The sequence below is a fragment of the Magnolia sinica genome, chromosome 11 (genome assembly GCF_029962835.1).
Source record: "Magnolia sinica isolate HGM2019 chromosome 11, MsV1, whole genome shotgun sequence".
In the NCBI taxonomy this organism is placed as follows: domain Eukaryota; kingdom Viridiplantae; phylum Streptophyta; class Magnoliopsida; order Magnoliales; family Magnoliaceae; genus Magnolia; species Magnolia sinica.
In genome coordinates, this window is record NC_080583.1 from 24,677,288 (window position 1) to 24,692,555 (window position 15,268).

General features: G+C 38.4%; 1 protein-coding gene across 1 annotated transcript in view; it reads left to right on the top strand.

The window, feature by feature from the left end:
- Positions 1 to 14,387, top strand: part of LOC131218961 (calcium-transporting ATPase 10, plasma membrane-type-like) — a 50,115-nt gene extending 35,728 nt beyond the window's left edge. The window contains exon 7 of the mRNA XM_058213878.1: positions 13,626 to 14,387. Coding sequence (XP_058069861.1) covers positions 13,626 to 13,874 — 249 coding nt within the window. The 3' untranslated portion in view covers positions 13,875 to 14,387. The remainder of the gene's footprint in view (positions 1 to 13,625) is intronic.
- Positions 14,388 to 15,268: the final 881 nt, after the last annotated feature.

The window sequence follows — 15,268 nt, forward strand, 5'->3', positions numbered from 1 at the left end:
CTAATCCTAGATTATCTCAAATCCCCAAGTTTTATTCCACTTTTGAAACCCTAGGTTTTCCCGAATTGAAACTTGTGAATCTCTTGGATTAAGTGTGCATGTGTGGCTGAATCTACTCTCCTTTAAGTATTGTTTGGTCTATAATTTTAATTTATCCAGCCCCAGCATGTGTAGGCCTGGACCCGCATAGATTCCCCTTAATTGAGTGCTTGACTTTATGTAGGATGTGGAATTTTGTGTGAATGTTTTGAAGTAGTATGATCTAAAGTCTGGAATCTCACATATCATGTTTAAAATTTCATGTCCTGCATCATGGCAACCATAACACATTACGGGGTTGTAAAGGCCGTAACAATCATTACGGAAAAATGACCTATAAAGGCCGTTACAGGTTATTTTTAATGGTCATTCACCACATTGTTATTCCGTCGTGCGTGAATTGGGTACTACCCCCACCATGACGGACACAAATTGCCTATTAACATTGCCAGCAACACCTCGCTATTGGACGACGCTTTATGGGCCCCATCCATGCCATTAATCTATTTTTAAAAGATTATTTTAGGGCATGATCCTAAAAATGAGGCAAATCCAAATCTCAAGTGGGCCACACAACAAGAAAACAATTGTGATTGAACGGCTACCATTAAAATTTTCCTGGGGCCCGCTGTAATGTTTATTTTCCATCTAACCTGTTGATTTAGTCACAAAGACTTGGATGAAGTGAAAACACAAATATCAGCTTCTTCCAAAACTTTTGTGGCCTCGAGAAGTTTTTAATGGTAGGCATTCAATTACCATTGTTTCCTGTGGTGTGGTTCACATGAGATTTAAATCTGCCTAATTTTTGGGATTATGGTCTAAAATAATATGGGAAAATGAATGAACGGAGTGGATAATAAACATACATTATGGTGGGGCTCACAGAGCACCATCTAGGCAATTCGTGTCCCGTCTGGACCTAGTTAAAGACAAACGATCCTGTGGCGCTCACACCATGATGTTTGTGAGAAATCTACTTCGTCCATCCATTTTTCCTGAGCATATTAGGGCATGAGCCAAAAAATCAGGCAAATCCAAAGCTCAACTGGGCCGCAAGACATGAAGCGGTGACGATTAAATATCCATCATGCCCATTGTTTCTTATGGTGTGGTCCACCTGAGAATTGGATCTGCTTCATTTTTTGGGCCCATCCCCTAAAATGAGTTGGCACGAAGGATGAACGGCACAGATATACAACGCATACATTAAGGTGGGGCCCACAATATTAATTGTGTCCAGGTTTTTTGAATTTATCTACCAAAAACCAGGTAGATTAATTTTTACTTCTTCTTTTGCTTTGGATGAATTGGTTGTGTTTTCATACATTTTGATATTTTTATAAATGTTATGCATTCAATTTGAATCATAGTGTGCCGTAAAGGTCGTTACGGGGCCGTAAAAGCCATTACGTAAAGGTAACGGTGGCAACCGTTACACGTTACAGGGTCGTAATGGCCATAACAGCCGTTATGGAAAAAAATGACTCGTAATTGCCGTTAACGGCACGTTACGTCCCCTATAAAGTCCATAACAAATTGTTTGTTATGGGGCAGATACAGGTTTTCCATACTTTTTAATCAACATTCCAGGGCAAATATACTTTTTAATCAACATTACGGGTCGTAACGGCCATAACAGCCGTTATGGAAAAAAAATGACTCGTAATTGCCGTTAATGGCATGTTACGTCCCCTATAAAGTCCATAACAAATTGTCTGTTATGGGGCAGATACAGGTTTTCCATACTTTTTAATCAACATTACGGGGCAAATATAGGTTTCTCAGTATTTTTTTTTTTCAATAAAAAAAGAGACTGTAACGGCCGTTATGGAGGCCGTAATGGCCGTTATGACCCGTATCATAAAGGTAACGGTGGTGGCCGTTACGGCCACCGTTACCATTACAGAACGCCTTGATTTGAATATAGTTGCATTAGTTCAATCAGACAATGCATAGCTTTGGACCCTATACAAAGGAAGCCTATTATGTGTGCTTTTTTTAGAAATACCACTAACATCATCACCTTTAACAAGTATATCATCCACGTAGACACTCACAATAATGATACCTTGCACATGCCTCTTAACAAGCACAAAATGATATGAGGAAGTACGAGTAAAAATCCAAACGAATCGAGGCCCCACTAAATTTCTCAATCCATATATAGCCTTCTTAAGACAATATCCCTTCATTTCCTTTCCCGTTTTTTACAAATCTAGGAGGAGGTGGCATATCGATCTCATCAGTCAAATAACATTCAAAAAAGTATTCTTAACATCTAACCAATGCAGAGGCCAATGGAAATTGGCAACTAGAGAACTAATCACCCGTACAAAATTCATCTTAGCAACATGAGCAAATGTCTTAGAGTAACCCTCATCGAAGGTTTGTGTTAAATCCTTTAGCTACAAGATGAGCTTTATGTCAAGCGATACTATCATCAGGGCTGTACTTGAGAGCATACACCCAACGGCGACCTACTAGATTATTTCCAGTTGGTAACTCAATCAGTTCTCATGTATGATTCCTTTCAATTGCAACCATCTCCTCCTCCATAGCTTGTCGCCATAGAGGAGAATTAAGATTCTCCTTACGGTTTGTAAGAATGGTGGAGGGAGAACATTTAAGAGTAGAAACAAAGGGCCTGTGTGTTGGAGACAATGACCGATAGGAAACAAAATGTTGAATGGGATGAGAAGTATACTGTCTTTTCATTTTTCTAATAGTGACAGGCAAGGAAGAGTCTAAATATGGATTAATATAAATAGGCGAACTAGTACGAACAATTTCAATACTTGTCGTTAAAGGAGCACACTTCATGGTATCCTGTGGGAGAATTTAAGTATGAACATTCCTCCTTTCATATACCTTCAAGTTTGATTTAATGGAATCGTCAACAATCTTATCTCTATCATTATTAGGTTTAAAAGGGACAAACACTATCCGACCAGACTCAAGGATAGAAATTGGAAGAACCATAGATTCTTGCTCCCCCTGTCCAATAAAAAAGTATGAAGCATCTTTCAAAATTTTAATATCTTAGAAAATGGTTTTTAGTGACCGGATCAGAACACTTATGCCCCTTTTGTGAAGACAAATATCTCAAGAAAATACATTTGACAACCTGATTTGACAATTTGTTTCTGTAAGGATTAGTGTTATAAACATAAGAGGCACACCTAAAGGCCCACAATGGAATTTCAAAAGCAGTATAGAATGCCAAAGAGTATCGAATGGGTGACTACCCGGTAAGAACCTTGGTAGACAAATAACAAGCAGTAAGAACAACATCTGATAGAAAAAGATTTAAGAACAAGCATACCAATAAGAAGAGCACAGGTAAGTTATAGGAGATGTCTATTCTTTCTTTTAACAATTCCATTATGGTGCGGGGTATATGCACAAGTGATTTGGGAATTGATATCATGCTCCTAAAGATAAGATGAGTTTCAACCATTGGATTTAGCTCTTTGGGTGTGGTATTCTACATGGAAAAGATGGCGTGGTATGAGTTTCAACCACTGGCTTTAACATGAGGTGGTATGGATTTCAACCGCAGTCTTTTAGCCCTTTAGGGTACAACGCACGAACTGGAAAAGATGTGGCACAAAGCCCTTTGAGTGTACGATGCATTGCTTGGAAAAAGATGTGGCATAAGGCCCTTCGAGTGTGGTTTTCTATCTAGTAAGGGGATGATGTTTAAGCCCTTCGGATGTGGTGTTTTACCTAGAGATATAACTTTAGTCCTCCGGCGGTATTTTACTTGGAGATGACTCTAGTCTTGGATCTCAACCATATGGTGCCTGGCTATATGAGTGACCAGACTTAGCCTTTACGCTGTGGTCTAAGTTTCAACCGCTAGAGAACGGCTATGCGATTTGAGTTTCAACTGTTGGAGGATGGTGATGCGGTCAGAGTTAACTGTTGGAGAACGATGATCGAGTTTGATTTTCAACTGCTAGCGTTTGATTTTTATGTTGATTTTATCATAGCGTTATAACGAAGGAAATAGTCATGCTGAAAAGAGCTAACCAATTATAGTGAAAGGTGGTATAAATTGTCGCTTTCCATTGAGACGAGCCATTTTTTGGTCATGCTGATGATGCTAGAACCGTGTGCTCGTAGACATGTCGACATACCGAATGTCTAAGATGTCATCTCCTTTGCTATCACATAAGGAGTTTTTGATGTCAAGTATGTCATTACCTCAAAGGCATAGGGTTCTCTGACCACAATTATTCATGAGTTTTGGTCTTTGGTCTTTAGCTTTTGACCTCTCAAAATGTGAATATTTGACACATTTTCAGAGATGTATGAAGTATATTCATTTGACCAATTTCCCAATGTTTCCCCCAGTGTTGTAAATAGTAGTAACATGTTGCATAACTCTCAGCCTTCCATAGCGTGTAGCGTAAATAGCGTAGCATGTAGCGTAAGCTACACAATGCTTTCATTTTTTTAATTTAAAAATAGGAAAAATATGATAAAATAGTAAAGAAAGGAAAAAAAATGCCTAAAAGATAATTTATTTTTTCAAGATAAACATGTTCAAACAAATTATTAATTATCATTTATCAAAAGCCAATCCACATATATAAACCAAATTAATTAATTATTACATCAACAAGTTTCTAAGGAAACCAATTTAATTAATAATGTCTAATTGAAACCACAAGTCACAAGTATGAAAAGAAATAAAAATCCCATGGGTTAAGTATTAAGTAATACGAGTGTCACAAATCTCAACTATACATAAAAAGAAAACATAAAAAATGCTATTTAGTATGCTACGTACAAGGTATTCTGTATCAGTAACGGTGGCCGTAACGGTCACCACCATTACCGCTATGGGTATCGGCCATAACGGCTGATACAGGGACGTAACGATCGTTACGACCCTCGTAACGGTTGAAAATTTTCTTTTGCCAGAAAAATTCTGAAAAAATATCTAGAAAATCAAGAATAATGTAAATATTTCAAATATTTATTCATTTTTTGTTTTGAACATGTTTATGGTAGTGTAACAGTCCACTCTTTGGTGAGAGTGTTGTATTGAGCTGTCTAGTGAATTATTTAATGTGATTACGTCTCTAATGTTTACACATCACAATCAAGTATTAGAACTAGAAATCAGAAAAAGGCATAAATACTGCTTTTTCAAATTTTTTTTTTTAAAGAAAAAGGCCCTTAGAGATTCTGTTCTCTCAAATCACTTCAATTTATAGTTTTAATCTTAAAAGCTATGGTAAGAGTGGTCGAAATCTGTTGTAAAATGATATAGGAGAGTTTTGGAATGAGAAAAGTGAAGAAGAGGAGAAAAATGAATTTGAATAGGAAAAAAAAAAAGTGATCATTTTTCGACCGTTACTGGAGTAACGGTCGTTATGCCCCGTAACGGCCTTTACGGGCACCGTAACAGCTGATACGGTCTAAAAAATCTAACTGCCCTTTTTCACCCCGTATCGCGTAACGGTCATGGCCATTATCTATAGGTATCGGCCTTTACGGGCATATAGTAACGGATATAGAACACCTTGACTACGTAGCGCTACGACTACGCTACGAATGCTATTTGAAACATTGGTTTCCCCATGTTTGCCAACAATAGTGATAAATTACGCAATACAACCGATATATCTCGTGCGATAACCGATATGCATCCATATCCCAAGGTTGCGATACATTACGCGATAATGATACAAAAAACATTGGATATACCTAACATATGGTCGGTAGCCCTCGAATCAATTATGCAAGGACTGGATGCAAAAGTAATGTGAAGAGTAGTGATAATATTACCTATCTGAGCCAAGGACGTAGACGAGGAGACCTTTTCTAAGTCGCATCCCTTAATAAGGCATCATATTCGCTTTTTGAGAGATGGACTACATCGCCAACTAATGGAACCAAAAGTGAAGTTGTATAAGGTATCATGTCCCCAATAGTAGTTTGAGAATCTCTATCATCTTGTGCTACTGTATTGAGTCTATTGACTAGTCAGCCCTGAGGTCGACTGTGAAAGATATGTTACTTATAGAAATTCAAAACTTATTTTGATGGAATAAATATAAAAGAAAATGACATCAGAAATAGGAATATTATTGCACAACAGTAGAATGAATTGCAAAATATAAAAAAGAAGAAAAAAACCAAAATAAATAGAAATAATATGAAGTTCGAAGAGCCGAGGCACATTATAGAAATGTTGTCTTAAAGACAGATAAGCCCCCATTATAGATCGGAATGAATCGAAGATAAATTGGGTCACAACTCTCTGCATCTAGGATACAACAATGCTTCAGAGAATGATCAACTCAGATTTGGTGCACACATGATCTAAACCCCACGAATATGGCTCGGGAATTGTGATGCCCAAAAGAAAAGAAAATTCTGAAAAACAGTTGTTGTTTTCTCATTGAAAGTTTGAAAAGTAAGAACTCTTGGTAGGGTTATTTTTGGAGTCTAGATAGGAGGGAGATTTAAGCTTCAAACTTCAATTCGAAATTTAAAAATTTGAGAGGCAATAGTTAGAAGACTTGGTCCAACGATGACATGGGTTGCAAGGAGACTAGTTGCATGGGCAAGAGACTTTCCTCAAGACGCGTCAAAATTGACCAATTAACATGAATTGAAATTCTGAATTAAAATCCAAATTTAAAAATTTTGAGCCAAAAAATTATATGTAGGCTTGAGCCCACACCCACATGCCATGTCCACAGCTTGGCCCAGCCCGACGCGCGTGCGTGTGGCAAATAATGCAACCCAAACCCCAACTCATAGTTCCCTCTAGTAGGTTTGCTTCACAAACTTAAGAGACAATGATATCTTATAAGGGCTTTTATTCCCACGCTCCCATTTGATGTGGAACAAATGAATAGGACAAAGATGAAAGACTAAGTCGCATAGGACAAAATACATAAAAGACAAAAAGCAATTAAAATTTATTATTATTTTTTATTTTTTATTTTAAAATTTCTTATTTTTTGCTAACACAATCCGACAATAATCAATAGTATATCAATGTCTACCACGAAGAGTACAAACTGATCCATGCCATGACCACAACCTTGACCACCATCATAGCCTCCTCTTCTTGGACCTTTACCATGGCCAACACTTGACATTATCAAAATTTCTGAATCCTGACACTATGATAGATTTTTCAATCACACATGATCCCACAGCAGTTAGATGCTTTCATCACGTAACAATAAGGCAAATATGCTATTAAGTGATGGTAAAGAGGGTGAGCCAAGAATTTGAGCACGAATAGGTTCAAATGCAGTATTAAGACCTGCGAATAATTAAGAAATCTTTTATTCTTAATGCTTCTTTGATATACCTCTGCATATGTGGAATATACAAATTGAAAATCATACAGGAAAGACAATTCCTGCCACATATTATGCATCTTGGTATAATAATCAGACACTGATCTCTCCCCCCATCTGAAATGACTAATCTCTTCATAAAGATTATAAATGCGGGCCATAGGGTTCTGATCAACATACAATTCACAGGCTATCAACCAAATCTTAGGTGCAATGGATATTAAAAAAAGATTTTTACTAATCTCTAGTTCCATAGAATTTAAGACCCATGACATAACGAACGAATTGTTTGATTTCCATTCACCATATGAGGGATCAGTCCTAGGGGGTTTTGATATACTGCCATCTATAAATGCCACTTCTGTTTTCCTCCAACAACTATCTCAATAGCTTTTGACACTGAATATAATTACCAAACTTGAGTTTATGTGTTGTAATATGCAATCTGGGATTTCTCCGAATGAATAATTAGCCTCTAAAATTTGGAGTTGATGGGATTGACAGTCTCAAATGTGTTAGATAAAGCCACAGTAAATCTCAAACAAATAAAAAAATAATAACTAGCAAGGCTTCCCACCAACCAATACCTGCTATAATCACCTATAGATAAAGCATGACGGACGAGCAAACTTCTCACATAAAAAAGAAATAAAGAAAAAGAAAAATCAAGAGAGCTCCAAACCAGACCACAAAAGAAGAGAAAGGGATCTTACGACTAATAATTCTTCATGGTCTTCACAAATCTTAATGATTTTCAAGAAAAAAACAAGACTTAATTGCCTGATTGCTAGCTTCAAATGGATTTTTTTTTTTTTTTTGTTTTGGTAAGGTAACACTAAAAGGGATTGAATGTTGGATCACTCACACACACCACTGTTTCTACCAGCTCACTAATGAGTGGAAGACTCAAATGAATTGCTGAAAATTAGAGCGAACAGAACCAAAAAACTCTGCCCTAGTAGGAAATTCTAGAAAACCCTAGACAATGCAAACTAGTTTTTGAGAAAACTGGAAGAAAAACATAAAGAAAAACTGTCCAAACCTAAATATCCAGCAAACCTTACCTGCCCCAATCAGTTTTCTAAGAAAACTGGCAGGAAAATGCCGGGAAAAATCTGATAAAAAACCCAAAATAGCAGCAAGCCGTCACAAAATCTGAGGTAGCTACAAGATCCCTCTAAAAAATAAATCACATTGCCAAATAGGAAGCAACGACTCTCAAACCATACTCCAAGGAGAGAAAAGAAGAAGAGGAGGAATGGTTTGTCAACATATAGCTGTGGCTTGCTTAGCTATCATATCAACTTGACTGGCGATGGGACAAGAAGGTGTAGGTGATTAGTTCTCATGTTAAGATATTACTCTTGTCTAATCAGTGTGGGTTTAGTCATCTTACCAACCTTGTCGATTTAAAACTCTGCTAAATCAACTTGACGCAGTTGAGCTTTGATTTTAGTCACATTTTTTAGTTGAACCACTTTGCAAACTCAGTTTACTAAATTTAAACAGTATGACGAGTTTTATTCCAGAAATCTTTTAAGATATTATCGTTTTTGTTTTTGTTTTTTGTTTGTTTTTGGTTATGCATTGTTTTAATCCTGCCTTCCCGCTCATCGTGGTTCAACAAATGGAGCTTCACGAAGGAACGTGTTGATGTCACTCCCATTTGACTCATTGTCATCATTTTCTTGAGTCAGTGGTTCGTTCTTTGCTAATAGTGTAGTGAGTTGTCGGGAGATGGTCTGCATTTGCCTCTTTAACATTGCAAATCTCTCTTCTGTCGCATCTGTCTTCCTCGCCCATTCCTACCTCTACGTGACATCATCATGAGAGAAGAAGCTCATGCAAGAACAAAATAATGGCAGAAATGGAGGCCCTGATACCAAATCCAATGTAGCAAATGGAAGAAAATCGGCAACCACATGCATTTGTATCAAACCCTAGGACCAAATCATGCCCCCAACACCCATTCCAAAATATAGATTCTTCTACTACCAACGAAAGGAAAAAATATGAAAAAACCAGCGAATAATCGAAGCTCTCACCAATTTTGATAGCCTAGATCACATGTCCCACGTGTGCAAATATGCAATTACACAAACCCTAGCCCAAGACTTGTAGAAAAGATAAGAAAATGTCCCAAAAGCCGCTGGACAATTTTTGTTATTGAGTTTTGTATGAAAGAACACAAAAGAAAAGCCCTAGACCTATAATATGGGCCTTAATCAAATCATAATTATGGGTTGGATGTTATAATGTCAACCCTACAATTTTATTTTATAGGGAAAAGTCTAAACTACCCTCATCTACTTAACAAAGGCATACGCAAAGCAAAAAAATAAATTAAAACTCGTCCAAAAATAAAGTAAAAATCGTAGCTTAATAAAAATGCCACCAAAAGACACTTTTGCGGACCCAAAAGTGTACCACGGGTACCATAATGCGTGGTCTATTGATAGGTCTATGAGTTTGACCCCTTATGGAAGATATTTGGGCCTTTTCCATGCTCGACTTCATGCCAAAACTCATCGGCAAGTAAATCGACCTGATCCATCAATATTATGTCGTCCATGTCCTCATCACACTGTGATGTTAATATGCCATCCGTACCGTTCATAATGTCATTCTTACCGAGAAGAACTGGAAACACAAAAATAGTCTACTTTTGATCCAAAACTCCTGTGTGTCCACATGTTTCAATGGTGGATGTTCAATCGTCACTGCTTCCTGTCATGCGGCCCACTTGAGTTTTGGATTTGCCTCATTTTTGGGCCCATGTCCGAAAATGATCTAGTGAAATGGATGGACAGGGTGAATTTTCTCACAAGCATGATGGTGGGCCCCACCTAGCTTTCCATTGCAGGAAGTTCCTGTGAATTTCGAACATGGATTGGGTACTACCCCCATCAGGACCTAGCTAGAGACGAACGGTCCTGTCAAGGCTCTGTGGGGCTCACTGTGATGTATATGTTTTATCCACACCGTCCATCTATTTTGAAAGATCATTTTAGGGTCTGACCCCAAAAAGGAGGCAGATCGAAGGCTAAGTGGACCACAACATAGGAAGCAATGAGGATTGAACTCCTACCATTAAAAACTTCCCGGGGCTCATCGTAATGTTTATTTGCCATCCTACCTGTTCATTAGGTCACATAGACCTGGATGAAGGGAAAACATAAATATCATCTTGATCCAAAACTTCCATGGCCCCCAAGAAGTTTCAGAAGGTAGGCTTTCAATCCCCATTGCTTCCTTGGTGTGGTCCACTTGAGCCTTCAATTTGCCTCCTTTTTGGGCTCATGCCCTAAAATGATCTGTCAAAATTAATGGACGGTGTGGATAAAACATATACATCACGATGGGCCCCACAGAGCCCCTTATTGGACCATCTGTCTCTAGCTAGGTCTTGTTGCGGGTAGTACCGAATCCGCGTCCGTGAATTTGCAGGCAATCTGCTCTTCAGCGTCCGTACACAAGTTAGCTTTCGATGTGGGTTGGAGTGGGACCCTGATCGTGGGGCCACCTCAATGTATGCATTCTATATCTACGTTGTCTATCCATTTTGCTAGATCATTTCATGGCATTGACCCAAAAATGAACTAGATCAAAATCTTAGGACCACACCACGAGAAACAGTGGCCACTAAATGGTGGGCGTTAAACATTGTTTCTAGTGGTGTGTTCCACTTGGGATTTGGATCTTCTTCATTTTTGGGCCCATGCTGTAAAATGATCTGTAAAAACGGATGGACGGCATAGATATACAATGCATACATTGTTTCCTTTGTGGCCCCCAATAAGTTTTTAATGGTTGGTGTTCAATCACCACTGTTTCATGTGGTGTGGTCCACCTCAGATTTGGATTTGCCTCCTAAACTGAGCTTGGAAAATGGATGGATGGCATAGATAAAACACATCCATCATTGCAGGCCCACAACACCGACCAAAGTGTGATGGATCATACACATGCACTCAATAATTACTTAAATTGCATGTGGCATGTAATTAATTTCAATTCAACTGTCCACATTGTGGGTTTCAGTTTAGATGTCTCATTAAATAAGAATTAGGTATATATGATTATCTGACCATCAGATTGGTGGGCATTTTATTGAATGGTTAAAAATGAATGATATCAGATGGTTCTATTCAATAAGAAAGTGACCACAGATAAGAGGTTATGATAATTCAATCATTGGGACTGTAAGTGACCATGGGTTCCACAATCCCGTCATTGTAATTGAGTTAATTGAGGCCACAGCCCACACATACAATTTTTAATTGCTAGAGTATCAACCATCAGCCTCTGGTGAGTATGAAATGACTCCCAATTCAAAATGGGCTATGATGGGATTGAATGTGGACGGCCCATACACCATTATCCCGAAGATTACATGATCCTAGCCATCAAATATTTTCCATTTTCTGGTTGAACATGGCCGTATTTGGTGGCTGCCAGTTGAATGGATGTGATTTTTCCACACGGGAGATTTTTATTGCATGGGTCACCCATTTGTTGTCCATGGTAACTGCATTTGTATTATATAAATTCATTTTGGTTACTATTGGAGTGATTTCTTACAGCAGCATGTTAAATGAAAACTTATTATGTATGCATTTATTTTATTTTATTATTTTTTTTTAATTCCTAAATATGCCAATATGTGTATTTAGGCATCTCCTGAAGTTTCACTGAAAAATTCCACTGTTTTTCCCACATGTTCCCCCCTGTTTCCCTCGCATTTCCGGTTATCGGGGATATCATCGGCGATAACGATATTGTTTCTTTATCTCCAGCCAGCAAAGCTTGTAGCGATATCGACAACTTGAACACTGACTATACTACTTTGGATGATATAGATGGATTCACAAGTTGCTAGTCCCCGCTGAAATTTAGTCAAGAAGGCCCTCAGGAATATGGCTGTAAATAGTTCAGGCTGGGTCTGGGATGTCTGGACCTGGCTTTTGAACTGGTCTGGCAGGGGTTATTCAAAATTTAAATTTTTGCATGACCCAGGCCTGGCCCATTGACAGTCCTAGTCCAGTGAACTTCTGATGGAGAGACCAGTCCGCTCCTACGATGTCTGATCAGTAAAATATTTATAACTTCGAAGGATGGTCAAGGTAGCTTGCTTCCAAGCCACTGCACTGGATGGCATGTAGTCATAGTACTCAGCCGAGAATGCCCCTGTTCTATACTATACTACTTCGGATGATATAGATGAATTCCCAAGTTGCTAGTTCCTGCTGAAATTTAGTCAACAAGGCCCTCAGGAATAGGGCACTAAATAGTTCAGGCTGGGTATGGGACCTCTGGACCTAGCTTTTGAACTGGTCAGCCAGGGTTTATTCAAATTTTAATTTTTGCATGGCCTGGCCTGGCCGATTGTCAGACCTACTCTAGGGCATTTGTAATAGACACCTAAAATTCAAAAATCTCTGAACCGTCTCATAATCTGGTATGATCGGTTGCTTGTATTGGGTACCTTACGTTTCTAATTCGCGCTGAAGTTTGTCATTCCTGGGTGGATGCAATTTGGGCATTGTTTGGAACTTAATGAATTTTCAATTACACATGAAGTAATGATCAGGTGGAACTAGTTCTGCAAATATAGAATTGTGCGCTTGGAAGTTACTATATTTGAATTGAGTGGAATTGGCTATTTTCAATAATTTTGAGCCAGTTTGATTAACTTTCTCCATTCTGCTCAGTGCAAAATGGGGATTCAACACTTTCCATACAAGCGTCTTTTCAATTTAAAGTGGGCGCTGTTTAAACACAAGCTGTTTTATTTCATGAGCCATATGGTGTGCCAGATTTACTCATTATGTGTGTGTGTGTGTGTGTATATAGTTGGGAGTATTCGAGACATAAGTTGCATAATCATTTCAAGGAACAATTTCTTACATGTTCTCGCTCTTATCACTCTTACATGTAGATTTCACTTTTCCAATTTTGTGGTATCTTATCCATGCTTTCAAAGTACAGTGGTTCTTGTTATGAGTAGTTAAAGGGCCATTTGGATATTATCCGAATCATGTTGGATTGACATGTCTAGGATATCTCCCCAAAATCTGTTCCCATATAACATCAAGTGGATTCTGAAGTTATGGATTGGTGGAACACATCACATTCACCTCAAAAGGCAGAAAGCCAAATCATATAACTGGAACAGATTTCTTTCTGATTGGTTTACCCTAAAGCTGACAAAAAGAGTCCGACTTTCACTGACCTTTACTTAAATTTCTCCAGGTTTTCAATGAGATAAGCTCTAGAGAGATGGAGAAGATAGATGTATTTGCAGGCATCCTGAAGAACTACGTGTTCGTGAGCGTTCTTAGTTGCACTGTTGTCTTCCAAATCATTATCATTGAATTTCTTGGTGATTTTGCGAATACAACTCCTCTCAGTTTGTCACAGTGGTTTGTTAGTCTTCTCATCGGATTCCTTAGCATGCCAGTCGCTGCAGCCATCAAGTTGATTCCAGTGGGTTCCAGATGAAAACCTAGAGACAGATCCCATCACCTGTTCTGATTCTTTGAAGGCCTCAATATGCGGCCACCCTTCAAGGTTTTCCAGTTTGCAACTTTAGGCTGCGTTTGGATGCACAAGTGAATTGAATTGCGAACATCTGTGTAGTCAAAGAGGAAATGACAGATGGTAATGATGTTTCCAGTAGCATTCATGATGAAGAAGTGGCCCTAGCCTTCGAATTGCAGATATGTTTCTTCCATATTCAAACTTGAATGTAATTGCAATTTGGACCTGAGACCCGCAAGAAGTATGCTACAGGATTACAATCTGGTTACTTCCACTTCATTGGACTAATGATTGTGGTACAATTTAATAGTTCATCCAAACACACCATTAACTTTGCTTGAACTAATTTTCACCTTAGGGTTACACCTGAAAAGATTTTTGTGATTTTCAAACTTGGTGGGAAAATGCTACCTACTGGGTGCACGGTATTCTTAAACTTGTAAGCATTTTAAATGAAACAAAGTTGCGATCTAACCAGCTTTCATCTATGTTGGAACTGCAAACATTGTGTCCCAATCTGATATTTTTACAACACAAACTTGCCATATGATCTGCGTATATCTTTTTGATGATGGGTTCATTTATTTTCTCTATGACACTGCTTCTGTTGTATATATGTGGCCACATCTTTGCACAGATACATGAGGTTTTCAGTTCAGAGATGGTTGTCAGATCATGAGTCTGTTGAAAACCCCTAAAATCTCATAGATCTGAATATCTCAGTGACCAATTTTAGGATCCTTTCCCATTGATTGTCAGACTGCTGTAAAACTTCTCTTAACCATCTGTTTGTTGGTTGCATATTGAAAGGTTGAGATTGTCTCATGGATTGAGTCGGTGCAAGTTGAAGACTCTACAAGGGCAAGGCTCAAAAAGCATTGTGGGGATGGTAAAAGAAAGATATGATGACATTTGGTCTAGCTGAAGTTGCGGCCATTCAGCCAACTCCAATTAGTTGGGTTAAGGGTTAGATGATGAAGATTGTCTAACCAAGGAGATTTTGAGGCGGAGTCCATTGGTGTGATGCAACAGCAATAATATGGATTGCTGATCCATGGAAAATTGGAAACCCACCTGTTGGAATTGAAAATCATCTGGATTGCTGATCCATGGAACCCCACCTGTTGGAATTGAAAGACCATGTATACTGTCCAAAGATGTGGGCCACATTGTCATCTAATTCTGCTCGGAAAATGTGGAACCCCACCTCTTGGGTCTAAGCCTGTTGTTGCAATTTTCTATCGAGCTTGGCTTGGAAAATAAGAACTGATCACACCTACAGCTAAAATGATTTAACCTTGAAAATAAAATATTTTTAGGGGCAAATTTGGAAACAAAAACCCTGATAAAGGCAC